Source organism: Lichenostomus cassidix, chromosome 19 (genome assembly GCF_008360975.1).
Source record: "Lichenostomus cassidix isolate B80296 chromosome 19, HeHo_3.0, whole genome shotgun sequence".
In the NCBI taxonomy this organism is placed as follows: domain Eukaryota; kingdom Metazoa; phylum Chordata; class Aves; order Passeriformes; family Meliphagidae; genus Lichenostomus; species Lichenostomus cassidix.
Window position 1 is genome coordinate 4,889,608 of NC_139499.1, and position 27,523 is coordinate 4,917,130.

Consider the following 27,523-nt stretch of genomic DNA (forward strand, 5'->3'; position numbering starts at 1 on the left):
GAACAACTCCAAACCACCCTGAAATGGACAACATTCACTAGGTGTTTTGAGGGGGGTTTTTGGGTTTGGTTTTGGTTTTGTTTTTTTTTTTTGGTGGGTTTTTTTTTTTTTTGGTGACCCTTTTTCACAAGGGTCTAAAGAGAAACAAAACCTCTATGGACAAACAGCTGCACTGGTGGAAAAGAATGTCCCACTCCCATTGGGACACGTTTCACCCTCCCACATGCTCTCTGCCCACCTTCACCAAACAGCTTAGGACTGCTATCCTCATGTTGGAGCACTGGCTGAAAGGGCCAGAGGCTGGAAGGCTCCTTCACAAGTTTGGCATGAAAAAACCAGGAAAGAAACAGCTGCTGGTGCCAGCTCTGGTGCTCCATGCTGTATTGCTCGAAGCCACAGCCTCAGCTGGGCTTCCAAGTGCTCAAGCAGGCCATGCTGAGCACACCTGCCAAGGCATCCAGCTGAGAAAGCTCCTCACCTCACCCAGGACACCGCTAGATAAACTCAGCCTAAGGTCACCAAGTCAGAATAAAAACACGGATGCAGCTGTGATGACCACTAACATTTGCTCCAACCACTTCCCTTTCCTGTCAGAATTGGCTGACCATGCAGTTGATTCAAAATATTGCTCATTTACTGTTTCAGCTGGCAAGAAATCAGCACATGCCCCTCTCTAAAGCTTGGGATGATGCTCAACCGTGTCCTGGGGTGATGGGTAAAGGGGAAACTGATGGATGAAAAATTTTCCGAAACAGTCATTCATTTCGGGTGTGTAATTCGGGATCTCCCTGGATTTTCCAGGGATGAAGTGCATGCATTCCATCCTTGCCCCTTTTCTAAGCTCCAGCTGCTCAGCATATCTGGAGCAAAAGAGGGCAGGAGTCATCCCTGCAAATTCTGAGCTGCTCCTGCCAGTGACCCCAGGAGAGGGAAGAATGAAAATCAGGTCTCAATCTTGCTCTTAAGTCCATCCTGCCCTTTCTCCCTGGCAGGAAGCAAGCCAGGCTCGCACAGCACAAGTGGAGGGAATGTTCTGCTGCAGCATTTTGGTGTCGTGCGGGGGCCACAGGCACTCGCAAGCAGCTTGAGCAGGGCTGCATGCCAAGGTAAAGCAGCTGGCACTCCAGCTCCAGAGGGAGCAAGGGATTCAAGCAGGAGGGTTGGAATCGTAAAAAGGCCTTTTTTACGCAAGTTATCTTGAATGGATGTGGGGGGGAGGGAGTTTCCAGCTCTGAGAGCTCTGGCTCACAGGCTGTGAGCTCTGGAGGTCCCATGATGATGTTCCTGGAGAGCTGACGGCTGTCTGCCTGCACCCAGCTCCACAGCTTTTTCCACACTGGGCAGCAGACAGCATGAGGAGAGCAGCAGATGTGCTCACAGAGCTGCCCAGCGTGGTAGCAAACAGCAGAGCTTTGCACACATAAGGAAGCCCTGCTTATCCCCAAGCACACCAGCAAACGGGTGGGGAAGCTCCCTTACCTGTATCCTGCCGGAACTGTGTCAAGCTTGGAATGTCGATGACATAGGGAGCCAAGGCGGGATCCGCATGTCCCAAAGGGATGCTGCTGACCAGCCCCGACCCCGAGCGCCGGCCCTTCTGCTGAGAGGCCTGGATAATCTGCTCAATGTAGCTGCAGACGTTGCCTCGGTATGGCCTCCACCTGCCAAACTCATCCTGCCATTCCCACACCGCCACCGCCGTGGAGCTGCTGCTGTGCCCCGGGGCAGAACCGGGCGGTCCGGATGGCCCGGCTGAACTGCTTCCTGCTCCCTGAGCTGCTGCCATGTTCCTCCCTGAGGTCTGGGCAAGCCGCGATTGGAAGTGGCAGCTGTGTTGGCCTTACACCATTTTCTCCTGGGGATCTGCAGCAAAAAAACAGAGAGCACAGGGAGCTGAGAATGATGTCCCAAATCCCACCACCCTGCATACGTATCACACAAGCCATCTGAGAGGGAAACAAGCTCTGACTGTCACAGAGGATGTTCACTACGGATTTAAGAGACTCCAGAGAGGCAGACTGGCCTCAAAACCCTCTGGCTGAGGGTCAGTGAGGTACCACCACCCACTCCTTGCCAACGCTGGTGACTTTTCCTGCAAATTGAGAGCAAATGCTTTTCAGGGAGACTGCTTCCTATGCTTTGTGGCACCAAATACCACCTGAGTCACCACAGATCTGTACCAGACCATCCCTGAGCCACTGCTGATCTGTGTCAGGCAGACCTGTAAGCCTTGGCATGAATTCAGACAGACACTCACTTAACCAGGAGTGTGCCAAGGCAAGCTGCCATTCTGCCCCTTCCCCATGCTCAGCACTGCTCCTGGCAGCATTACATTGACCACCCCAATGTGAGCTGCCAAATGCCGGCCAAACACTCATTCACAGAAATGACTTAGTTACACAAGTGGTTCCCAAACTGTTCACGCTGATCTGAGCTCCAGGGCTACACCATCAGCATCATTCAGGCTTCTGACCACTTAGTTTTGGCCCAGGATCAGTCCTGTGACTCCTTCTGGGCAGCATTATACATGCAAACAAAGCCAGAAGACAACTCTTCGTGCAGTTTGCAAATCACAGTACACATACTTCTTTAGTTGAATGTGATCCCAGGGGAAAAAAAACAAACCAAAACAGATGGAAAGGAGTACAAGAGAACCAGGAGGAACACAGGACATGATCAACTCCCTGTGCCGAGGGCAGTGATTTAGTAGGTCCTCAAGATCAAAGCACACCTATCTGCAGCTTCTCATGTTGGGAACCAAGGAAAATCTTGAAACAAGGGACAATCTGCATCAGAGACGAAAGCTCTTAAGAGACGATTTGGGGAAGAATAGAGAAGGGGTAGGAGCCCAAAGACACCAGACAAAGACACAAAGGCCAGTGAATAAATTCCACCAAGAAGAGATCACTGCTCTCAGCCCCCAAGGGGTGTAAAAAGAGCAGATCCAAAGGCATCACATGATCACCAAGAGACACCAGAGGTCTGATAGTTGACATTCCTTGACTATTGTGTCATTCCAAGGAATCCTGTTCAAACCATCTGGACACACATCCGCCCAAACGCTGGACAATCACTTGGCGATCCCTGCGTTGGTGCTCATGTGTAGGTGGGTTTGGCTGTGAATGAGTGAAACTCATTCTGTTTTAAAATAAATTCGCCTTCTCCCTCCTGAGGTCTCACGTCATTGATTGCTCGCTTAACTCCCAGCAATCAGCAGGGAGCTGTGAGCTTCCTTCCCATCCAATGGAAAAGTTCAGGTCTCCCAAGAGGCAGAGCAGCAGTGGGTGGCTTCCACAGGAGGATGCCATCTGCACGGAGAATGACATCCCTGCCGGATGGGGGAAGATCCCACGCTCCGTGGAGCGTCCCATCCATCATGCCCGTGTGGCTTGATAGCTTAAAAAAGACAGAGGAAAGTGAGCACAGAACAGACACACCCACACGTCTGCATTTATAAGAGGAAAGCAACACTTTCCCCAGGAATTCAGTGTAAATTAGTTTATGAGCTGCTCTGAGATTTTTACACAACACCCCCAGCTCAACTGGTCTTGGTGACAAACTGCTCCAGACCGCCACGACCCAACCCTGGTCTCTGCTATTAATCTTTTCCTTGTAATCCATTCTCCCCTAACACATCAAGGACAGTTATCTTACTGCTCAAAACAGCAAATTAAGACTTAAGGTATCAAATCCAACACCTGCCTCTGCCAATTCTTTTTATGGCAGGTTTCACACCAACACTTCTCCACCTCAGGGACCACCAGCATTGTCCGTGCTCAGCTCGGAGCAAAAGCCAGGCTGTGGATTTTCTGTCCCACCCACCTGCACCAGGTGCTCTGAACCCCAAATACAGAATAACCTTTATTTGCTCCCCCGAAATTATTACCAAATATTCATCTGCAGCCACAAGCAGAGCAGAGGACAAGAGGGAGGCTGCGAGGAGGGAGTCAGCGATTCCTTTTCCTTCCTTTCGGAACCAGCAGCAGGAAACGCAAGCAAGAAGACACCGCAGCAGAAAAGCCACCTCCTTCCCGTGCCACCTCGCACCCGCTGGGGTAACAGCCAGGTGACAACTGCCTATCCCTCACGCCGGGGTGGCAGAGATGCTGTGAATCCTGGACCACACGTGAAGGTACCCGGACTGGCTGCACGTGAGTGTCGCGTGCTCCGACATTCACTTCCCCATCAGAGTGGAAAAATATTTCCTGCGCTGGGACTGCTGCTCCAAAGGAGGAGCGAGGGGCGTATTTCAGCCTCCTGCCAGTTCTTGCTGAATGCTGCTGGAGCCAGCAGCTGTTTGCACGGATTGGGAAGCGAGGAATGCGGGAGAGCATCAGTAAGCCAAAATTATACAAGTCCCTGAGTTGAGCCAAACAAGAGAAAAAACAGGCCTAAAGTTGCAGTTATTGATTTCTCTCAGAGAATTCAGCAGAATGCAAATGTTAAAAGCTGAGAAATTCAATACTGGAGCTGCTTTGTATGGTGTTCAGCATTACACCATGGCAGAAAGGGTTGGGGGAGAGTGGGATGTGGTTTGGGATGTGTTACACATCCCAGTTCACATCTTTATTCAAATCTCATGGACTAGAACATTTCAAGCTTTAAAAATACCTTGAAAAGCGGAAATTCACAAAAACCCTAAAAGCTCTTATTCACCAAACACTTCTGGCTCCAGCCAGAAATCCTCCAGGCCACCTTTCCCCCAGTGAAAACAAAACCCTGGCTAATTCAAGCGCAGACTTAAATATCCCAGCCAGATGCCCTTCACTTTAAAGGTATTTGGTAATGTGGGCTCAGAGCTTGAGTTTGGATTTCCTTGGTTGGAACTTTATGCCCAGCATAACCCCTGAAACATTTGCCCACATGGCTTTAATTGGGGACTTGGAGCAGAAATGAACTGAGTGCATTTCAGACGTGTTTTCCAACAGCTTCACTCCCTGGTCCTCAAACTTCAGCAAATGGTGGTGAGAAAAGCTTGAGAAAGGGGAATTAAAGCCTTTGAAAGCTGTGTTTAATTCTCTGTTCTACTTCCAGAAAGCAGAATTTTCTTTCGCTTTAAATGCAGGATCTTAAAATTCATAGGTCTGAGATGATTTCTAAAAATGCCAACTCCTTTTTTAAGTTTCTGAACTTGAATTGCCAGTGCTGTTAAAAGTTTACATGAAATGGGAGCTTGTGCCTTGAAAAGAAAAAGAGCCTTGGGAGCTCTCGAGCTGGGCTGCATTAAAAATAAAAATCACCGGATTGGTAATATAGAGACTTTTCAGCAGGTTGTTCAGAAAAGAGAGTGCCCAGGAGGGATTTGTTAAGCGTGACTACGCCACTTTGAGAGACAGGACTGGGAGGGCAACAAAGATCTCATGGGAAGAGATTACACAGGGATTAGGGGAGCACATAAAGCACAGGGAGGCCATGGGGCTGCACTGAGACGTGACCCTGTGCAGGGGACACGACTGGAGCAGCATTACAGGTGCCCTGTGCCCACCCCCGACCCCAAATCACCCAGCCAGGACCCCCACAGCCCCCCACACCAGCTGAGCTGCACTCCTGGGCACAGCAAAACCTGACGCAACAGGGCTGGAAGCTCTTGCCAGGTAGTTCATACCCAAACACACCTTTTCTTACACAAGCACCCAGCACCGATTAGCAGCAATGAAAGAGAAAGTACAGAGCCCGGCAACAGAGAGGGGTCACAGCAATAACTCCAAGCACACAGATCCATCCCAGCCCTGCCCTCTCCCAGCCTCTGCTGATCCTCACGGCACAAGGTGGCTGGGTTGACAGCCAAAACACCAGAAGAAATAAACCCGGCTGCTCCAAACCTGGACTGCTTCCATTCAAAACAATCTTTAAGCGAGTTCCCCTCGGAGGGGGGAAAAAAGAGTCGGCAACTGAGGCGGAACAAAGCGTTTGCCTGTCAGTTAAGCCTGATTTCGGGCACGGGTGAATAGGAAAGCTGAAGCAGCGAGAGGAAGGCAGGTACACCCAGACACAGGATCCCACCTGGACACGGGATCACACCACACTGTGTCCAACCCGACCGCTGCCGGGTCTCTCCGGGCACCGAGTGGGTTATTTGTTTGTGGGGAGGCCGCTGACTGGTGAGGTGCGAGCCTGGCAGATCGGGATCAGGATCTGCAGGGCTCCTTCAGCCCCCCGACAGCTCCGGCTCGGGACAGGAGCTCCTGGGCAAGGCCAAGCCGGGTCCTGACCCGGGAAGCGGGTGGCTCGGGGCCGGATCGGGGAGCTCCCCCGGCCCTGGGCAGCACCCGCTGGCTCCGACCGGCCCCTCGGCTCCCCGGACCGGCCCCGGCCCCACGGGTGTCCGGCAGCGGCGGAGGGGCCGGGGCCTGGTGCGAGGGGAACCCCGCCCGTGTTGCCGGGCCGACGGGACGCAAGGCAGGCCGGGCCCGAAGCGGCCGCAACGGCCCGGGCGGTCCCTCACGAACGGTCCGGGCTGCGCGGCACAGGGAGCGGGGAGCCGGGGGTGCCCGCCCGGGGGTGCCCGCCCCGCGAAGCCCAGCCGAGCCCGGCCCATCCCATCCCAGCCCGGCCGCCCCCCGTCCCGGCAGCGCTGTCCCCGTCCCGGCTCCCTCACCGGCCCGTCCCCCGGCCGTCCCCCGGCCCTCACCCAGCAGGGCCCGGCGCTGCCGCTCCCGGCGCGCGGTCACGGAACCTCCGCGCGTGCGCCCGACGGGCCGCCGGGGAGCGGGGTGAGGGGGCGGGGCCAAGGGGCGGGGCCAAGGGGAGGGAGCGATCTGATTGGTGGAGGCGGGAGGGAGAGTAACGGCGAGTGTGAGACAGCGCGGTAGCGGGGCGATGATGAGCGGGATAATGAGGGGGATAATGAGTGTGATAATGAAGGGGATAGCGGTAATTAGTGTGTGTGATAGTGTGTGTGTGACAGTGTGAGTGTGTGTGCGATAGCGTGCGGTACCGAGTGCGATAATAAGTGTGATAATGAGGGGGATAGCAGTAATTAGTGTGTGTGATAGTGTGGGATAGTGAGTGTGTGTGATAGTGTGGGGTACCGGGTGTGATAATGAGCATGATAATGAGTGTGGTAATGAGTGTGATAATGAGTGTGGGTGTGAGCAATAGTGTGTATTGGGTGTGAAAAAGAGTATGATAATGAGCGTGAGTGTGAGATAGTGTGTGATACTTAGTGTGATAATGAGTGTGTGACAGTGATAGTTAATGTGAGTGTGTGCAGTACGGAGTGTGATAATGAGTGCATGATAATGAGCGTGTGATAGTGTCTGTGATAATGTCTGTGATAGTGTGTTGTAGTGAGTATCAATAGATGTGAGTATCAATAGAAATAGTGTGATTGTGAGTGATAGTGACAGTGATTGAGTGTGAATGACAGTCTGCTATAGTGTGTGTGTGTGAGAGAAAACTGATAGTATGTGTGAATATATGGGATGGTGGGGGCGTGAGTGTGAATGAGTGTGATGTGTAGGGGGGGTGTGAGTGTGATATTGTCCATGTAAGTATGGTATTGTCCGTGTGAATGTGATACTGTCCATGTGAATGTGACATTGTCCATGTGAGTGTGACACTGTCCATGTGAGTGTGATATCATCCATGTGAGTGTGGTGCTGTCCATGTGAGTGTGACACTGTCCATGTGAGTGTGACAGTGTCCATGTGAGTGTGACACTGTACCTGTGAGTGTGAGCATGTGTAGTACTGGGTGTGTGAGATGCTCTGTGTGTGCAAGGGATTCTGAGTGTGAGTGTGTCCAGCTGTGTGCAGGTGTGTGTGTGTGTGTGAGGAGTGTGTGGTGCATCACCAGTGCAGCCCATCCTGCAGTTTAACACCTCTGGAGCTGTGGGAGCTGCTTTCTCCTGTGGGACTGTGGATGTGACCCCTCGACCCAGATCCAACCTGGATAAGTCAGCCTTGAGGGTTTCATTTACATCCATGTGAATCCAAAGCAAAGCCCTGGACATGCCTGTTCCCGGTTTGGGATGAGGATGGTGAAACACAGCCCCGTGTGCCACAGATCTCTCTCCCTCCCAAATGCTGCACCTCCATCACTCCTCCCTTGAAAGATGTGTGTGTTTATTTAGGGATTCCTTTGATCTTGGAAGCTGCTGGATCACTTCATGCTCTCTTAGAGGTAGATCAGATCCCACTTGGGTTCTCCCCTTTCCCAGGACCCCTACCAAGACACTGGCAGCAGTGATTAAAGAACCACAGAACTACAGAATCCTTTAGGCTGAAAAAGACCCTTAAGATCATCATAATTCCTTCTGAACCAGGAAGTGTTCACCAGTCCATATCAAACGACTTTAAACCTCCCTGGACTTTACACCCAGCAGCACTGATTCACCAGTGCCACGATACACTTACCCCAAAAGGCTTATGAAATAAAGAACATTATGTTTGGACTCAATAGTTGGTACAAAAATAACATAGAGAAACCACTTTATGCTGTAGGAATGGAGGGATATTACAAAACTCTTCTTCCAGGGTTAAACATGTGAGACTCATACTTACAGAACCTGTCTAAGGTTGGTTTTCATCCCAAAATGTACAATAAAAAAAAGCACATAACCACGACAGCTCCAGTGAAAACCCTCTGGAGCTGCATCCCCCCACAGCTCAGCCTCGTATGCAAATGCCCATGGATTTCTCTGCTCCAGGATGGATGAGACTGTCACACACTCGAGTTCAAAATACTCACAAAGTACTAATAATTGCCAGAAGTGATTGATAGCCTGCTTGCAATGTGTCTGCTTAAGCAATAAGTTTCACATTTACAACTCAGGTGCTTGGGATTCCTGTCTCCTGCGGCTGTAATTAGAAACTGGAGAGCAATGCAAAGGGGATTTTTTCCCCCTGAAAAATAGATAGTAACACTTCATGAAGCCATGCTGGGGGCAGACTATGTGATCCATGTGGCTGCATGGGTGGACAGGTATTAAATATCCTGCGATCCTAAATAGCAAAGGGTTTCAGGGAGAATTGAGGATGGTGAAGAGGAGTTTATATTGAGACTTACAGATATTCATGGCATGGCTGGGAGATAAAGGGATGATCCCATTGAGGAGTCCTGGCTGGTGGGAGAGGCTCTGGGTGATGCTCCAGGGCTGAAGGGTGCTAGAGATAAGAGCTGCAGGGTGAGGGAGAGCAGAGGTGAACTGGGTGCAGCTCCTGGGTGGAGGGCAGGGCTGTGCTGAGGAGATAAACCAGTCAGGTGGTGGCTGAGCTGCAGGAAGAGTCTTAAATTGCACTGGATTTATTTAATTTTTTTTATTTTTGAGCAGGGATTCATGATCTGATCTTGCATCAGGGCCCCTGGGAGGTTTTGCCAGGCACAGTGAATGGCTAAGTTGCCTCAGCTCAGCACTACAAGTGCACAGCTGGTTCTCAGTCTCCCTTTTCTCACACCTCTCTGTCATTTGTCACATATTCCATGGTGGTCCAACAACCTGGGAGGAGTTAACAGAGCCGTGGACAGCATGAATCTGGGGTCTGGTGACCAGCTGAGCCTGTCAGACCCCACTGCACATCTTCCTCCAGCTGTTCTGTGTGAGATCCTCAGATTGTCCCTAAGTCTTATAGACACTGAACATCAGTGTCCTGCTTTCCCTAAGGACACTCTTTTCACAGGGATGCAGACCTCATAGTCCCCACTGACCGCAAAAATATTTTGTATCATATTTTACATGATTTTTACCTTAATGATCCACAGATTTTACCATAGTCCCTTATGCTTTTTTTTTTTTTTTTCCAGCTGGATGCCTTTTTTCCCATGCTGTTCTTGCCCACACCCTTCTCTGCATGCTCCCCAAATCAGTATGCAAAGCACTGAGTCCTCCAACACGGCATCAACTCCTGTCTGATCCATCCACACACTGGGGTAACCAGCCAAATATTTGCCTTCTCCCTGCTCCTTTTCTTGCAGTGGCGCTGGAAGGCTGTTGAATTAATTTCTCCATGGCTGCTCCCTCTCACACGGTTTTGGCTCGAGGTCTTACACTAATGTCTACAAAACCTGATGCTCGAGGCTCTGATAAATTGCCAGGCTCAGCCTGGTGCTCCAGGGAATAGCCTGACCACTTAGGAAGCTGCCTGTCCAAGCTCTGCTGGGATTGCTGCAGCACTTGGAATTCACAGCCCACTCGATTTCAGATTAATTTCCCTGAGCAGACAAACCCAAAGTGACAGGAATTAGGAAGAAATTCCTCTGCAGGCAGAGGATAATAGGTGAAATTTCGTTTCATTTTCCTCTGCAGCAGCTGCTGCTGGTTCCTGCCAGGGACCAATTAGACAAAGCAGGGATCGATCTGGTGTAGTCATCCCACTCCTGCTGGGTGACCTTGCTCTCCAGCTCCTGGGATTTACCTGCTGAGAGGGACATTTTCCTCATCCCTGCTGGTAGTGGGAGATGCCCCATGAGCTCAGCTAAGATCTCCGTGTCCCACTGCCTGCCTTCTCCAGAGAAATCACGGAATCATGGACAGTTTGGGTTGGAAGGGACCAGCTCAGGTTATTCTAACCCCCTGACAGGGACAGGGACACTTTCCACTAGCCCAGGCTGCTCCAAGCCCCATCCAACCTGGCTTTGAACATTTCCAGCATCCACAGCTTCTCTGGGCAACCTGTGCCAGGGCCTCCCCACCCTCATCACAAAATATTCTTTCCTTATGTCAACCCTAAATTCACCATTCTGAGTTTAAACCCCTGCCCTTTCTCCTCAAAGCCTCTCTCCATCCCTGCCTTTGCTAAATCCAGCCAGGAAACTCTGGAGCCGAGTTGTGGCCACCCTCACCTCGCCATTAGGGCTAATTATGGACAGAACCCATCCCACTCTGCTTTCTTCCTGCTTTTTCCCACCTGTCCGGCAGGTTCCTGGGGGATCCCAGTGGAGCTTTGCTCTTTTTTCCCAGATCCAAGCTGTCGCAAGCGCTTCTCCCTGCAGCTGCGTGCCACCTAGTGCACACTCAGCCGCCCGGCAGCCGGCAGGGCAGGCGATCCAGCCCTCCGGAGCTTCCCCGGAGCTAAACGAGCCTTTAAAGTCCTTCCCAACCCAAGCTGTTCCCTGAATCGTCACGGTATCTCCATCCCACCCAGGTTGCTGCACTGGCAGGCAGCGATGTCCATCCCATCTGTCCTGCCAGCCTGGCTGTCCCCACACGGGTCATCGCTTCCCCATCGCTCACTTTGGCACAGTTTGGGCTCTCTGGGGTGAATTTAAAGGCACCGAGGCTGCAGCAGTCCCATCTCACAGCAGCGATGCTGCAGCAGGAGTGAGAGGCATGGATTCCCCAGGGCTGGCAGAGAAGGCAGCGAGTGCTGGTCCCAGTGGGCAAGTCATAAAAATAAATGTACCTCTATAAATATATACATATAACACATATAGGATCCTGCTGCCAGGTGACGTTTCACCCCACAGAGGTAACAGCAGGCAGAAAATGGAGTTACAGACACACCCTAAAGCTCATGGTCCGCAGTGAGTCCCTTCGATGACTGAGAGGACCCAGCCCCTGTTTCCCATCCCCTTCCCCGCTGGGATCCATTCCTGCTCCCCCCAGCCCTGGATGCCCACGGCATGGGTCGGCTGCCCTCCGGAGAGGCTCCTGTCAGCACCGTGTCCTTGGGCTGCTCTTTCCCACCTGGCTGGGGTGGTTTCTGCAGCACGTCGGGCAGGAAGCAGATTAGGGAGGAACAAAGGTGATTTTGTCTGGGGAGGGGATGGGTACCTCTCCCCGAGCTCCTGCTTGCTGCAGCCCAGGGCAATGCTGAGGCTCTCTGGGGGCTTCCACTGCCCTTTCTTCAGCTCTGTCCTTCCTTCCATACTTAAAAACTGCCAGAAAATACTCTAAAATTAGCTCTTGGTTCCCAAATAACACAGTGGTGTGCTGGGAGCACAGCTCAAGCCACACCAAGGAGGGGTTTGATATCAGGACAGGCAACCAAAATGGTCTTGTACTGGATTTATATCTTTCCCTTCTTCTAAGGCTGCTGGACACGGGCTGGTTTGGGGCTGAGAGCTCTCAGGATCACACAGCAGGATCCCATCCACTGCCCATGCTCTGGAGCAGCAGGAGGAGTGGAGGAAGGAGGGGATTGCTTCATGTGCAGCATCCTTCGGGCAGGTGCTCCCCAGAGTGAAAGCAGCAGCAGGAACCCCTGAAATACCCAGTGATTTAGCTCAGCAATTAGCAGGGGAATCTTGTCATATGTTATAAGCTGGCTAATGGCTCAAACCAGCAACTGGCGTCCTGAGAAACAGCTCAGTCCCGTCCTTCCCATCCTGACAGTGAGAAGATGCATTTTGTTTCAGCTTACAGCTTTTTCATATGGCTCAAGGCTCTTCTTTACATCCCCAATGCATTTCCTGGCCATGGCATGGGATGTACAAATGAGTTTATCTCTCCTCTCTGTATTTTCCCAGATAATTGAAAAGGGAAATCTGTTTTTATGATTATTATTTTTCTGGAGGCTTTGTATTTTCTGCAGATTTGTGAGCCACTTGTTTTCCCCCCCAGTTTCCATCTATGGCCAAACTGCTGCCAGAAAAGAGGTCTGCTGGAGATGCCACCCACTGCCACAGGAAACTGTGACAGATGCTGAGTGGACATGGGGAAAGCCCTGACCCCTCCAGAAGCTTCTCTCCCATGAGCATCTCTGATGCCCCTGAGTGTCCCCAAGTGTCCCTGCCTCCCTAGGCAGCAGGACCATCAGGAAGCACAAAAAAGAGCTTTTTTTTTTCCCTGGCACACAAGAGAACAGCCTTGCTGTCCTGTGGAATTTCATAATTAGCCTTTCTTATGTTGTGGCTGCTCCTTGAATAAGGCTGGCTGTGTTTGCTTTCCCTCAGAGCAGCGTAATCCCCTAGGCTGATACTGCCAAGCCACTCAAAGCACATGCAGGAACGATGTAGACATGGAAAAAAGGCTGAGATGCTGCTCAAATGGCCAGAGAAATCCTGGGCAGGGTGGAGAGCATCTTATCCCTGCATGGCCACATTAGGGAGGTTCATGCTCCTGGTCGACAAAACCTGGCTGTGGATTGATGCTGGAGCTGCTGATTCCCACTCCATGGGCCCTGGCAGACAGCCAGGATGGCGGGGAATTCGTCAAAGTTAAGGCAAAACAGACTTAAAAGGCACCTTTGAAACTCGCACTCATGATCTGGTTAATTAGAACTTTCGCTGCTGCTGGGGAATAAAAGTGCCTAATTGCTAATTACTGAATCCATGCAAGAAAGGAACAGCAGAAACAGTTGGCGGCAGTCGCAGCCAGAGCTGCTTTGTGCAGTTAAAACACGAAACTCAGGCTTTTTAGGGCATTTAAGGGTCTGGGCTTTGCGTAGGAGCAAGTGAAAAATCCAGCAGTGAGAGCCAGGAGCCAAATTCTGCTTCCCATGAGAACGAGGGCAGGAATCCTGTGGTTCATAAAATCAGCTTGCTCAAAGCCAAAAGCACACCAGGCTCCTAAAATTGCTGGGGAGCTTAAGAATTCATACAACTGAGAAACCCAATATGTTTGGAGGTTCCTTTTCCATGGTCTTCAAGGCTGCTGAGAGCCAAGAGTTTCATATTATGTGCCTTTCACTTGTAATGATGGCTAAAATGATTAAAAGGCTGCAATAGGTAAAAGTTATTAAATATGCACAATTGTTTTTAAAATAAAGAGATGCCCTGGTCAGGAGCAGAAGGAGACAACATGAATGTGTAGAGCAGGAGGTGGTGGACATGGATGGGGAAGGTTTCCAGCCACAGGACATCCTTCACCACAGGCTGGGAGCACAAAGATGTGTAATTTCCCTCTAATGTCCTCAGCAGAGATGCCTTGGATGGTCAGGCAGGAAAAATCCTGGGAAAAAATGGACCTCTAAAGGTAATTTCTTGCCTAGGAACAGACAGGGAAGACCATGGCTTTCCCAAGGAATGAGTCTCCAAGTCCCTCAGGCAGGGAAGGAGGTCGGAACCATCCCCTCCTGCTGCATCCCAGTGCTGGCTCAGGCAGCGACAGCAGTGCTTCCAGCCAGATGGTTATTGCTGACTTCCTCTCCAGGTGGGCACTCAGACAGCCGAGGAGGGAGGTGGGAAGGAGCTGAAAAGCCTAAATCCTCTGAAAAACTTCTTCCTTCCCCTTGAGGCGTAACCCAGGCTCTGCCAGCACCCAATTTAAGGATGTGTCCCTGCCTGCCTCCCTGAAACCCGAGCCATTCCCTCCCCGCCATGTCTCCTTAGCGGTCTTCTCTCTCTTCTCCTCTTTCTGCTGCTTCTTCTTCCTCTTCTTCTTCTTCCCCCTTCTCCTCCTCTCTCTCTTTCTCCTTTGCTTGGGGAATGATCTGTCCCAGGATGGGTTGCAGGGCTGCCATCCTGCTGTAACCCAGCAGCAGCAGCCCCAAAGGTGCAAAGAGATGACAGGCTGGAGCTGTTCCGTTGATGGATGAGATCCATTTTCTTCCCCCTTTTTAATTTTTTTTAAATTTACTAAGCAAGATCAAACCTAAAGAAAAAATTCCTGTCTTATCCCCATCACATCTTACCAGGAACATGAATTTCAAACATTGTTTTTTAATTTTTTATAACTAACTAGCCAGCTCCTTCCTTTATTTCAAGAGAGGACATATCTTTCTGGGATTTGATACATCCATCTTTATACTGGAGAGAAAATACTAAACAGGTATGTGGATTTATGATGCTTTTTTTTAGGCCGGGGTGGTAATTACAAATAATGATCTGACGGGGTGGTGGCGACTGAAAAACTGTGATTTCTCCAGAAGTTGTTTGAAGAGTTAAAAAGTGGAAGAAGTGACAAACAGAGAGCAGGGGTTCACTCCAAGGGGTACAAAGGGGACCAAAAGGGATGAAAGGATCTGTGGGGTTTTGTGTCCAGGAGGGAGGAGGGAGTTTTCACCGAGGGCAGAGAGCTGTGTGTCTGCTGTGGTGTGCAATTTGGGGTGAAATCAGAGGCTTTCTGTGTCCCACATAAGAGCCCTGTGAGGTTTGTACCATCCCTGGTGGTCAGAGCTTGTGCAGGATGGGGGTGATGGAGGATTTGCTGCTCCTTCCACTGGGTGCATGGTGGAGGGTGATCTCCCAGGACACCTACAGCTTGGAAGACTTTGGTCTGAAGGGATTTCCATAAACCCACATTCAGCAACGCTTTAAATCATAGAATCATCACAGAATCGTAGAGTGGTTTGGGTTGGAAGGGTCCTTAAAACTCATCCCATTCCACCCCCCTGCCATGGCCAGGGACACTTTCCACTATCCCAGATTGTTCCAAGTCCCATCCAGCCTGGCCTTGGACACTGCCAGGGATCCAGGGGAAGCCACAGCTTCTCTGAGCAATGTTAAAAAGGATGCTCTGTTTTGCTACAGTGTCCTGATCACTAATCATGGCTTAAAAGTGGTTTTTAATCTATGGGCATTCTAAAAGAGCCCAAACACCGCTGGGTTTAAGGAAGGAGGTTCAGTTAGCAGCTGAATCCTGAGCGATGGGGCGAGCATTGAGCAGCAGCTGGAAAAGCACAGACAGTGAAGGAAAGCTGGGATTTCCCTCTTCGGGGTCAGCCGTGGCACAGCACCGCAGTGGTTAATGCCCGCTGCCACCCTGCCAGGGAGCAGGAACGCGCTGGCTCCCGCACAACAGCGACCAGCGATGACAACGTCCCTGCGAGCAGGACGCGCTGCCGGGGTTTGGCCGGGGCAGGGCGGCGGAGGGACCGTCTGTCAGCCCTGCCTCGCTGCCGAGAGGGGAGGGCCCGTGGGACAAAAGGCGACATTATTCGGTGCTTCAGGAGGGATGAATGGAGTATTGAAAGCCACCACCTCAGCGAGTAGATTGGTTTTCAGCCCCCATCACTGAGCTGTCTGTCTGCTCTGGTCAGGCTCCTCCAGAGGCTTGGTCAGCAAGAGCTGGGTGGAGAGATCAGGGAGATGTAACAGGGCCGTGTCACATCCTTGTGGGCTCCTTCCTGCACCTCCATCACCTCTTGCTGGTGCTCAGAATACCCTTTGGTCACCATCACCTCTCCCTAGCGCAGGTAATGAAGTCAAAATCTTGGTCTGGAGGCTCTCTCACCTAACCTGTGGTCTCGAGGGACTTTGCCCGGGTGGACACCAACACATTGTCCCACCTGGGAGCTCTTCTCATCCCACTCCTCCACCTGGGAAAACCAGGAGCAGCAAAAGGCTGGATGAGGTGTTCCCATGGGAGGGAGGGTTTAGTCAGTGATAAAGTGGATTTTAATGCCCTTTCCCAAGTTGCTGACCACCAGTAGATACCTGAAGCGGCAGCAGTCGGTGTGCATCCCTTCAGGAGCTGGAGGGACTAATTTTAACTGCTGAGCCGAGCCTGGCAAGCCGGCTTTGGAGCCGGGAGCATCCTCACGATGGCACTGCTCCCCCAGCGCTCGCTGCTGCCACAGCGACTGCCAGCACCGCCGGGATGTGGCTCTGAACTCCCCGAGGTGTCCCAGCAGGACCAACACCCAATTCCCCTCCCAAACAGCCTGCGAGTGAGACAGAGCTGGAAATTTATCCCTTCGCCAGTGAGCAGTAAATGAAGGGGAAACGGAATTTTAAGATATTTAATCTCTTTCTCATTTTCTGCTGACATTCCCTGTTGCTTGAGTTTTATCTCGCAGGTGGGATGTGGCACTTCAGCTCTGTCAAAAAAAAAAATCTCTTGTACTCAGTAAATCCAGCTGGAACTACTTTTCATGTGTCTCCTGGTCACTGCTTCTGGAAATACTGAGGAGGGACATGTTCACAGGTCCTGCATGGCCCTTGGTGGCCACAGGCTCTGCTGGCCACCACCACTAACCCTGCTGTCTGCATGTTTCAGGGACAGTCTGCTCTGGAAACTCATCTGCGGCAGGACTGACCAGCAGCAATGACACTCGGTCCCTGCCCGGACACCCGGCACGGCACACGGAGGCAGGACATCGAGGTGCTGCCTCTCTCCTTGATGCCAGCCACGCTCCTCCTCCTCCTCTTCCTCAGCCCCACCGGTGAGCTGCTCCCTGCGGCGGTGGGAGGGAACCCATCATCCCTGTCCAGCTCTCATCTGTGGGCAGATTTTCTCCAGGAGCAGCATTAGTGTGATGTCCCCTGCAGCGCTGAGTGTGCACAGGGATGGAGGGAGCAGTTCAGCTCTTATCTCCCACCATCCCTGGGTGTGATAACAAGCCCAGCACTCAGGACAGGCAGGGGAATGAGGCAGGCAGCTGCCAGCGCCGGGGAAAGAGCCATTCTGGGCTCCAGAATGGGCAGCAGCAATGGGAAGATGCTGATGGCCAAGGGATGCTCCTGGGGTTGCTCTCCAGGAGCTGTGGGGCCAATCCTGCCACGGAAACGAGTGGAGTGACCACTCACACCCTGAGGAGAGCAATCCCTACTCACTCCTGGCAGGCACTGTCCAGCCAGGCTGGGAAGCACTGAAATCCACCTGGGAAAAGCCATTCCCTCTCTGGAATGCGGGTCTGTGGCAGCACAGTGTGACTCTATCCGTGTAATTACAGCCCGGCGGTGGGCAACCCATCCCTGCCGCAGCAAACCCGCGCCGAGGCACAGCCAGCCAGAAAACTGGGAATTCAGGTGTAGTCAGACATCCTAACAGAGTGAAATCAGGTTTTTCCTTCCCACCCCCTCAGCTGGCGCTTCCCTTCTCCTTTGAGATGCTGCGGTGGCATCTGCGCCCACACTCAGGGTGTGGGGACACCGGTGGCTCTGTCGCTGTCCCCTGCACCGCCAGGCTGTCCTGGTTCTCTTCGCGAATGGGCACAGATTAGTCGCTAAGGAAGGGCAATTTGTCCTCCCGTTTGGTGGTTTTGTTTAGCAGCGGTGTTTACCCGAGCAGTTTTCCTTTTTCTTTGGGCTTTGTGAAGCTGGATCAGAGAAACATGGACGGCTCTACCTCTCCTCAAAAAAAGACAGTTTTCCCCTCGTTCCTCATTATTGTAGACGCACCAGGCAGGATTTTTTCAGATCTCTCCTGACTTTGCTGGAGGATGCTCTTAAATGAATATTTCAGAGCTTTGATTTTGACTTAAAGGAAGATGAATATTTATCAACATCCTTTTTATCCACTGCTTTCTCGGCACTGGAGTGGACTAGGTGTTAAAAATCAATACAAAGCAGGATCAAACACTCTTCCTAGAAACCCTCACATCTCCTCCACATTTTTGGTGTGGAGGTGAGCTGAATTACCTCTCCTCTATCATCCAACCCACGGGGCTCCTTCATCCTTCCCTGTCCTCTCCTTCAGAGCCTCTTTGCTCTCTTGGTCTCACCTGTTTAATCCCAAATTCTTACTGGAATTACAGCATCCCTTTCCAGCCTGCCTGGTCCAGCTGGGTAGGGCAGAAGCACTCGACCACCCTAGAGCTCCCCAGCTGCTGATGTTCATCCCAGCATCCCTGCCACGTCATGGATCCAGCCAGACAGCTGCCTTATTCTCCTTTCTCTTGGGGCTTCTAGGTCTTTCTTTGACAGCCCTGATTTCTGGCTGACTTAATGGTCTCCCAGGCAACATCCTAGCAAGGGAAAGGGAGGTGGGTTCATGTGCTCCACTGTCCCCTTGGGCTCATGCTGCTTCTCAGGGTGGTGACATCCACCTCCAGAGCAGCTGGGGTTGACCTTCCTGTCACTGCCTGTAGGCTGAGTGTGAAGAAGGACAGGGCTGGTCCAAGGCAGTGGGAGGAAAAGAGGCCACAGAGCCACCACGGGTGTTGATCAGCCCTTGGGTGCTCTAATTAGTGTGGAGGAATCATGGAATTGTGGGATGGTTTGGGTTGGGAGGCACCTCAATGTTTATCTCGTTCCAAACCCACTGTCATGGGCAGGGACACCTTCTACTAGATTTGGGATGGTTTTGGGGCCAAGAGGGATTTGGTGCCCAAATAACACCCAGACTGTGGGAGGGGGACCAGAGATGAGGACACATCCTGCATCCTTCAAGTGTTCAGCTCCCTCTGGATGATGTTTGTTCATCCCCTAAGGTGGCTGCACCCCATCAGTGATGTTAGTACTTGCATGGAATTATGGGGCTTGCAAAACACAGATTTTGTTGGGGAGCAAAAGAAATAATCAGTTAAAATGCACGTAGGGTACAGCATTCTCCATCAGATCTCCAGCGGGTTTCTCAAGCTGGGCAGCATTGATTTTCCTTGTTCCCATCTCACCACCCAAGTTTTCCGTGGGGTGATGGGGCAGGAGAATGCAGGAGCTGCCCAGGGCCCACAGCAAGTCAGCAATGGAACCTGCAGGGATGGCTTCTGCTGGCCACTGGGCTCATCAGGGTCACACATGTGTCACAGTCACTCATATGCTGCCTCAGTTTCCCCACCTGTGAAGTGATGCTCTGGGGAAGAGTGTTCATTTTTTCCCTTACAGACATCAGGATTTTGCAGGAAAGGGATGAGTCCAAGGGCTGCTGGGTCCTGCCAGTCCTCACCATCCCATCCCTGCTGCCATCACTCTCTGAGCTGCATCTCCTCCTCTCTGGGCAGAGCTGATCCCTTCTCTCCTCCCTTGCAGGCACCACCTCCGAGCCTGAGCTGTTGCCATTCCCAGGTGAGATTCTTCTCTTAAAGTCACTTTTCTCCAGGAAGATTTGCAGTTGAAAAATGCATTTTCAGGTAAAAGAGATTTGGGGGATTTAGAAAAGGAAAGATATTGGTTTGGAACAAAAAGCACCAAGAAGAAGATAAACTTCTTTTACAGAAAGGAAATAGAGATTCTTTATTATCCCTATTCCACCAATTATCCTGCAAGGGGAATTTTTGCTGAGTCCCTGTGCCATGCATCACACACAAGTAAATAATTCCCTTGATGTGGCAGACCCTGGACACTTCCATGGCTACTCCCATCACCAGCAGCTTGAGAGAACATCTCCATCCCACCAGCTCCCATGTGGGACCAGGGCTGGATGCATTCATTGAGGCTAATAAGAATTTTTCTAATTGCATCTTGTCACTTGGCACCTATTGTATGTCAACCTGTGGTGCCACCTGTCTGCTTTCCTCTTCTCCCACTGGGTTTTTGCCCATTAGCAGGTGAGATGATGGGAGGATCACATAGTCACAGAGTAGTTTGGATTGGAAAGGACCTTAAAAACCATCTCATTCCACCCCCTGCCATGGCAGGGACTCCTTCCACCAGACCAGGCTGCCCAAAGCCCTGTCCAGCCTGGCCTTGATGATGGTGCATGTCAGCATTGAGATGTGCTGAGTCTCCACATCCCATGGCTCCAGCAGATCAAGGGAAGCCCATATCCCACTGCCAGGTGGGCAGCACTGAGCCTTGTGATAGAGATGAGGCAGGATTTTATTTAAGAAGCAGGGATTTGGTGTAGATTTGCTCCCCATGATGCCCATCAAGTGCTGGTCACCTTCTGGCCTGCTGAGGGACATCTCTCTTCCCATCCTCCCAGAGATCCGTCTCTCCAACGGGCCCAGCCGCTGCCAGGGCCGAGTGGAGATCCTCTACAACGGCTCCTGGGGGACAGTGTGTGACGATGACTGGGACATTGTGGATGCCAACGTGGTGTGTCGCCAGCTGGGCTGTGGCCACGCCATCACCCTGCCGGCCGCCATGACCTTCGGCCAAGGGAGTGGCCCCATCTTCCTGGACAATGTGGACTGCAAGGGCTGGGAGGCAGCCCTGAGTGAATGCTGGAGCCACGGCTGGGGCATCCACAACTGCTACCACTATGAGGATGTGGCTGTTGTGTGCAATGGTAATGAGGTTGGGTTCCTTGGGGGTGAGGAGAGCAGGGGGTTCCTGTGGAGCTGCAAGACTTGGGGGCTGCAGGGGTCTTGGTGAGGCCCAAGAGTCTTGTCACAGAGCCTGTTTGTCTGATCCTAGGTCAGCCAAACCTTGTCTGCATCCTCCTTTCACCCCTCTCCTCAATCCAGGTCACCTCCCTGCTCCACAGCCTGATGCTCCATAAGGTGACCAGGCTGTTTTGTGCTCCTTGTCACTCCCAGCTCAAGGACTTTGCGCCCTCTCCAGCACAATCCCTGGGGAAAGAGCACATGCCCACCCACACTCCTGCCTCTGAGTCAGTCACTGCCCAACTGCTCTTTCTCCTTTTGACTTGTGTTCCTTTAAATCGCTGAGCTTTTCAGCAGGAGATGTTCCTAAAGGTGAGAAAAGCAGTGGAAAGTGTTTGAACTTGGCAAGCGAAAGTGGAACAACTCCGTGACGACCCTTCTGTACCTCACACACGTTCCTCCCTCTCTGTGCAAGGTTTGCTCATCAGCCAGGCATCACTGAGCTGTGAATGTGAGGCTGTGCAGACCTGGAGCAGCTGCTCAGTGCATCCCCACGCCCTGCAGAAGTGGGGCTTGGAAAAGGAGGGATGGAAAGGGAGGGATGCTGGGTTGGCTGGTAGGTTGTATCAACAGCAACCAGAAAACAGAGGTTGTGGATTGAGCAGCAAACTGAATCGTGGCATTGTTGGAGGGGAGAGCTGGAAGGAGTGAAAAAGGATGTGGGGAGCTGGGTCTGAGGGCAGAAGGTATTGTCAGAGAGCTCTGGGCAGGGCGGTGCAGCTGCAAATCCCCCCTATTTCCCCACTGGGGCTGGTTTGGTGCAGACCCTCCCGGAGCAGTGGGGCAGGAGGGATCCCTCCAGTTTTGGGATGGAGCAGTAGCAGGTGTCACCTCTCTGCTTCTCTTTGCAGAGTTCTCACCCACGCAAGCCAGCGAAGGACCAACCACCAGGACCGTCACAGCCTTGGTACCTGATGGGGAAAGTAAGCTGCTCAGCTGTCACTGCAGGGGGACATCCTGCCTGAGGGCAGAGTCCCCTACTGTCACCTGCTGCCCCTCTTGAAGCCTCCCAACCCTCCAGCCCTGAGGTGCAGAGCCCCAAACCTCATCACTGTGCTGGTGATGGCCAAACCCTATCCCAGATGCTCCCAAAGCTCCCAAATCCCATTTCTCTAAAGCATCACCCTTTCCCCGCTCTTTCTCACTTGGTTTTTTTTTGCCATCATGGGCATGGCAGGACCTGGGCTTGGTGGCATTGCTGTGCCACATGCAGGGACACCACATCCTTCTCACCTCGTGCTGCCACCCTGCAGGTGACGGCAGCATCCGCCTGGTGAGTGGCCTTGACACCTGCCAGGGCCGCGTGGAGATCTTCTACCGCGGGAACTGGGGCACTGTCTGCGATGATGACTGGGGCCTGAGCGATGCCAGCGTGGTCTGCAAGCAGCTGGGCTGTGGGCAAGCCCTGGACTACAAGAGCAATGCCTATTTTGGCTATGGAACAGGACGTATCCTCCTGGATAATGTCAACTGTGATGGTAGTGAGCCCTTCCTGTCTGCCTGCTACAGCCTGGGCTGGGGAATCCATAACTGTGGCCACCACGAGGATGCTGGGGTCATCTGCACAGGTACCAGGCAGGGCATCACACTCAGGGTGGGGAAAAACCCAGGAACATCCTGGTCTCCATGGAGAAATGGCCTCAGAGAGATGCTGAGGTGCCCAAGGTTGGGCAGGGACTGAGCTCTGTGCTATGGGAGCATCCTTGCTTCTTATCCACCCTCATCCTGGTGCTCTGGAGTAGCAACCCTGTGCCAAAAGCCTGGAGCACAGCCGGGGTGGTGGTTTGCAGGGGAAATGCATCTGCCATCCTGCCATTTCCCTCTGCCATTTCCCTGCTCTGCTGGCTGGAAAACAAGCTGCCAGCGTCCGGAAGGAGGGAGAGGCTGCCAGGGGCTGGGCATGGTGCCAGGCCCAGCCTGCCTCCCCTTCCCCTCCTGAAATGATGTATTCCTGCCATTCTCCACTGATTACTGTTTATGATGTTAATAATCCCCCTGAATTCCCTCATTATCATGGTTAATGACGGGAGCAGTAAGTGCCAGTGCTTTCCCTTTCCCACTATTAAGGGACAAAGGGGATGATGTAGGAGAAAAGGGACAATCTTTTCAGGCTGGTCCTTTCCTCCCTAAACATCCCCATCCCCTCTGACACCCCCTGAGGGCACCTCAATGGCACCACCATGCCCAGCCCTTGCTCAAAGGGCCAGGGGATAATAAAGCATTAAAAGTAATGAATCCTGATGACAAATCTCCCCGGGGTCACCTCTATCCTTCTGTGTCACCACAGGGCTGGACACATCCACCATCACATCGTTCACCACCTCGGTGGCCCTGGACTCTGAGGAGACACTCACAGCCACGGCCACAGGTAGGAGGCTGGCAGTCATCCAGCTGTGGGGGGACTGTGCCCTGTGTGCCACCCTGGGGTCCTGCCACACTTGGGTGATGCTCAGGGGTGACATTGCCCATGGCAGTGTCCTGCCATGGGGCAGCTGTGGTGCTGGTGGCCGCTGGCACTGACCAGAGCAGGGGCAGTGAGGGCTGGATCTGGACCCCCCAATGCCCCAAGTGTCCCCACACTTGTCCCAGCAGTGACAGACAGCAGGGACCAGCCCTCCCAGGCCACCGAGGTGGTCACCACCACGCTCCTGACCATCGAGCAGGAAAGTAAGTGTTCAGCTGCTGCTAGTCCTGCACGGGGCTCCACATCCCTGGGGGAGTCACCCCATGTCCCCAGGGCTCCCTCCATGTCCCCAAAGGTCACATCATGTTCCAAGTGCTCAATCCATGCCCCAGGAATTGCCCCACATCCCCAGGGCTCACGTCATGCTCCCAGGGTGTCCACCCCATGCCCCTCAGGGGTTCATCCCCCATCTCCAGGGATTACTCCATGCTCACAGTGCTCACCCCGTGCTGTTTGGGAATCACCCCATGTACCCAGTGTCACCCCACATCGCCAGGACTCACCCTGTGTCCCCAGGGGCTCAGCTGACATCCCCACAGTCCACCACATCCTCTCCAGGGGTTACCCCATAACCCAGCAGGGGTTTGTCCTACATCCCCAGGGGGTTGCACCCATGTCCCCAGGGGTTACCCTAAAATCCAGGGGCTCACTCCATGCCCACAGGGGTTTGCCCCAAATCCCTAGGGCTTGCACCAAGGTCCCCAGGCATTACTTCACAACCCAGGGGCTAACCCCATGCCCACAGGGCTTTACCCCACATCCCCAGGGGTTGCACCCATGTCCCCAAGGGTCACCCCAAAACCCAGGGGCTGACCCCATGCCCGCAGGGGTTTGCCCCACATCCCCAGGGGGTTGCACCCATGTCCCCAGGGGTTACCTCAGAACCCGGGGGCTCACCCCACACCCTTGGAGGGTCAGCAGGGGACACCGGACCCCCTGTGGAGCCCTGGTCCCCCCGGCGTCGTGCCACGCAGGTGGCGGCTTGCGGCTGGCGAACGGGAACGGGAGCTGCCGCGGGCGGGTGGAGGTGCGGCACCGCGGCACCTGGGGCACCGTGTGCGACGACGACTGGGACTTCCCCGACGCCCAGGTGGTTTGCCGGCAGCTGGGCTGCGGCGCCGCCCTGGCCGCCACCGTGCTCGGCTCCTTCGGCTACGGCAGCGGGCCGGTCCTGCTGGATAACGTGGGCTGCGGCGGCGGCGAGGCGCGCCTGGCCGACTGCTTCCACCTGGGCTGGGGACAGCACAACTGCGGCCACCACGAGGATGCCGGAGTCATTTGCCGAGGTGAGAGCGGGAGGGAGGAGAGAGGGGCTGCGGGTCTGTGGTGAAGCCCGGCCCGGGGGGGGAATCAGTGAGAGAATGGGTGTAGGGAGGGTTTTGGCTCTCTTAGGCTGGCTGTGGGAAATGGGGTTCACCAAGTGGGGTGGTGGGGGAATAAGGAGCCCCCAGAGCCTGGAGCTTCTCCTGCACATGGGGACAGCAGTGGCAGTGGCTGCACATCCCACCCCACATCCCTGCATCCATCCCCAGCCATCCACCCCACTGCTGGGGGGCTCTGAGCCAACCCTGTCCCTTGAGTCACTTTTCCCACCTCTCCTCCACTGCACCAGGTGCTGATGACACTGAAGACAATTTCCAAGAAGCCACTGCTACAACCACCACGTTGGCCCCAACTCGTCCCAAGGAGGGTATGGACTGGGGTGTCACCTGGGGACACAGTGCCAGCCCTGGGGACACAGTGCCAGCCCTGGGGATGCTCCACGCTGGCACAGGGAGGAGAAAGAAGTGGGTCAGGCAGAGGCACGAGATTTGGCAGTGCCTGGAGCAGCCCACAGGAGGGAAAAACTGGTGGCACCGTTAAGTCATGGCCTCTCCTGGTGCCCCCAAGGCTGGTTCAGGCAGAGGTGATGGACCTCAGGGTGGGGGGACGACATGATGGACCAAAGGGGCAGAGCTGGGAACAGAGATTATTGTCTGTTTCTCCAGCTTAACATCCACCACGATGCTCTGGGGGTCACCCCCAGCTCTGGCCAGTGGTCACCCCCTGCTCCTGGCTGTGCAGAGACACCGAGGGAGCTGTGGGCTGAACCTTGGAGAGACCAGGGCTGTCCCAGGGCAGGCAGGGAGAGGGACACCCAGCACTGGGGTGGGCAGAGACAGGGGCTGCCTCACCCCCTCCTCTCCACAGGCTCCCTGCGCCTGGTGAACGGCAGCCACCGCTGCGAGGGCCGCGTGGAGATGTTCTACCTGTCCCAGTGGGGCACGGTGTGTGACGACGCCTGGGACCTGCGGGACGCCAAGGTGGTGTGCAGGCAGGTGGGCTGTGGCCACGCCATGGCAGCCTGGGGGGAGGCTCGGTACGGCCAAGGCACTGGATACATCTTCCTGGACAATCTCAAGTGCAAGGGCCACGAGCCCTCGCTGCTGCGCTGCTCCCACATCCGCTGGGACGTCCACAACTGCGACCACTCCGAGGATGCCGGTGCTGTGTGTGACATCCTATGACCTTCCCGCAGGTAAGGGGTGCTGGAGGGAGCTGGTGGCAATGGCACAGAGAGGGCTGAGCCCTGGCTGCTGCTCTGGATACTCTTTCTGCACTGGCTGGGCCCCCTGTGGGTTGGGATCCCCTCTGAGGATTGGGAAGAGATGGGTGAGGGTTGGGTTCTCCTCACCTCCTGAAATATTAGCTGAATCTTCATCCCCCCCCCACCCCCAGACTGCCCCTTGGAAAAACAAAACTGCTTCTGGTGTGAAATCGGGTTGGTTTCAGCCATTTCTTTTAAGACACTGGGAGAGAAAAATGGATTTTCTGCTGTGAAAATGATGTTAAATTACACTCAGAAAATGTAAAAAGGGGGCTGAAATCACACCAGGATGCTCCAGTGGCTCTGCAGTGAGTTGCTGCTGTTCTGCAATTTGCTTTGTAAGCCCTTCAGCAATCCCAATACCAGCTTTTTCTTCCTGTTTTGGCTTCAGAAATACCAATTCCTCCCCCATTTCCATGCAGCAGAAATGCAGGCGTTGGATCTCACGCCATCTGCAATCCTTGCGCCTGTTTCACCTGTTTCTTCTGCAAACACTGTGGGGTTTAGGAGAGCTCAGATGAGATTTCCCACCCTGGGGGGCTTCAGCACAGCCAGCCCATGCCCAAAAAATCCCCTGGGGAGTGGGAAATGATCCTTCTCCATCCTGTGCCATACAGACATGCTGGCTTTGGCTGCTCTGTCCCAAAATCTCCACGCTCCGAGGTGCCCAGGGCAGGCAGGGAGCTGGCAGACAGGACACAAGCAGATGGAAAACCATAGGGAAGACCCCAAATCCCTTCCCAGAGCAAGGAAAGGGACCCAGGAGCCTGGTGCCTCCCCAGTGCCGTGCCTTTGGGGTATCAAGGCTATTTTCCTCCCAGCTCAGGTGGAAAGACCCAGCCGGCAGCACCAGTCGCCTTCACCACCAAGTGTTTGATTCCTGCTGAGACATTGGGAAAATGATCTCTGTGTTCTCAAGGATGGAGTTCAAGGGTGGGGAAAGGCTCATGCAGTGGCACAGAGCTCACCCCTCTGTTTGTGCAAATCTTTTGTTGATAATAGACTGTGCATATTCCTGGGTTGGGTTTTTTTTTGGTTTTCCTTTTTTGTTCTTATATGTGTTTGGGTTTGTTTTGTGAATAAATAAAAGCCCTTTGAAAGTGCTCTGAGACCTGGCTTGTTTTCCTGTTATCCCCTCAAAGCCCTGGGCAGGAACAAATGGCTGAGGAAGAGGCAATGTCCCAAACATGGAGGAGAGATCTCAGCTCTTGCTGCCAAAAATTGGCCCAAATCACTTGCTAACCCTCAAGCAACCCTTGATTCCCATCCAGCTGAAAGCTCAGCTTGGACCTTTCCCCTCCCCAGCTCTGGGGGTACAGTCCTGATGTCCCCCAGGCTCAGGGAACAAGGTTGAGTCCAGCTCCAGGTTTGTTCCCAGTGGGATTTGGCAGCCATGGGGTGGCCCTAGCCCCATGTTCAGGCTCATGTTGGCTGCTTCTCCTCTGCTTCCCATGGGCAGAGCTTTCCCAGCACTTTCCTCCCACTCCAATTTCCATCAGTGGGGAAACTGAGGCACGGAAGCATCTTCCAGTCAGGCTGTGGCAGCACAGCTGGACAAGGGCTTGCTGGGGCCCTGGGAGAGGGCAGTGAGGTGGTGTGTGAATGAAATTCTCCTTTCCCTGGGTTCCTGGGTCCTGCACGCTCCACTGCCCACTCACCCCT

At 53.4% G+C, this 27,523-nt stretch overlaps 2 protein-coding genes across 3 annotated transcripts in view; one reads left to right on the top strand and one right to left on the bottom strand.

Annotated features, from left to right (window-relative positions):
• DTX2 (deltex E3 ubiquitin ligase 2) overlaps positions 1–6,312 on the bottom strand; it is a 32,837-nt gene extending 26,525 nt beyond the window's left edge. The window contains exons 1-2 of one of the 2 annotated variants that reach the window (XM_085078088.1): positions 6,004–6,312; positions 1,480–1,863 (exon numbers count right to left, since the gene is read on the bottom strand). In XM_085078088.1, coding sequence (XP_084934214.1) covers positions 1,480–1,786 — 307 coding nt within the window. In that variant the 5' untranslated portion in view covers positions 1,787–1,863; positions 6,004–6,312. The remainder of the gene's footprint in view (positions 1–1,479; positions 1,864–6,003) is intronic. The other variant, XM_085078087.1, reaches the window with a different exon arrangement.
• Positions 6,313–14,573: 8,261 nt separating this feature from the next.
• SSC4D (scavenger receptor cysteine rich family member with 4 domains) lies at positions 14,574–26,875 on the top strand. Its single transcript, XM_085078574.1, has 12 exons — positions 14,574–14,650; positions 16,820–16,985; positions 19,513–19,548; positions 20,408–20,713; positions 21,662–21,733; positions 22,064–22,378; positions 23,098–23,178; positions 23,400–23,477; positions 24,249–24,560; positions 24,887–24,964; positions 25,465–25,792; positions 26,683–26,875. Exons 2-11 carry the CDS (start codon positions 16,868–16,870, stop codon positions 25,779–25,781), a joined length of 1,713 nt encoding a protein of 570 aa, XP_084934700.1. The 5' UTR covers positions 14,574–14,650; positions 16,820–16,867; the 3' UTR covers positions 25,782–25,792; positions 26,683–26,875.
• The last annotated feature ends 648 nt before the right edge of the window (positions 26,876–27,523 follow it).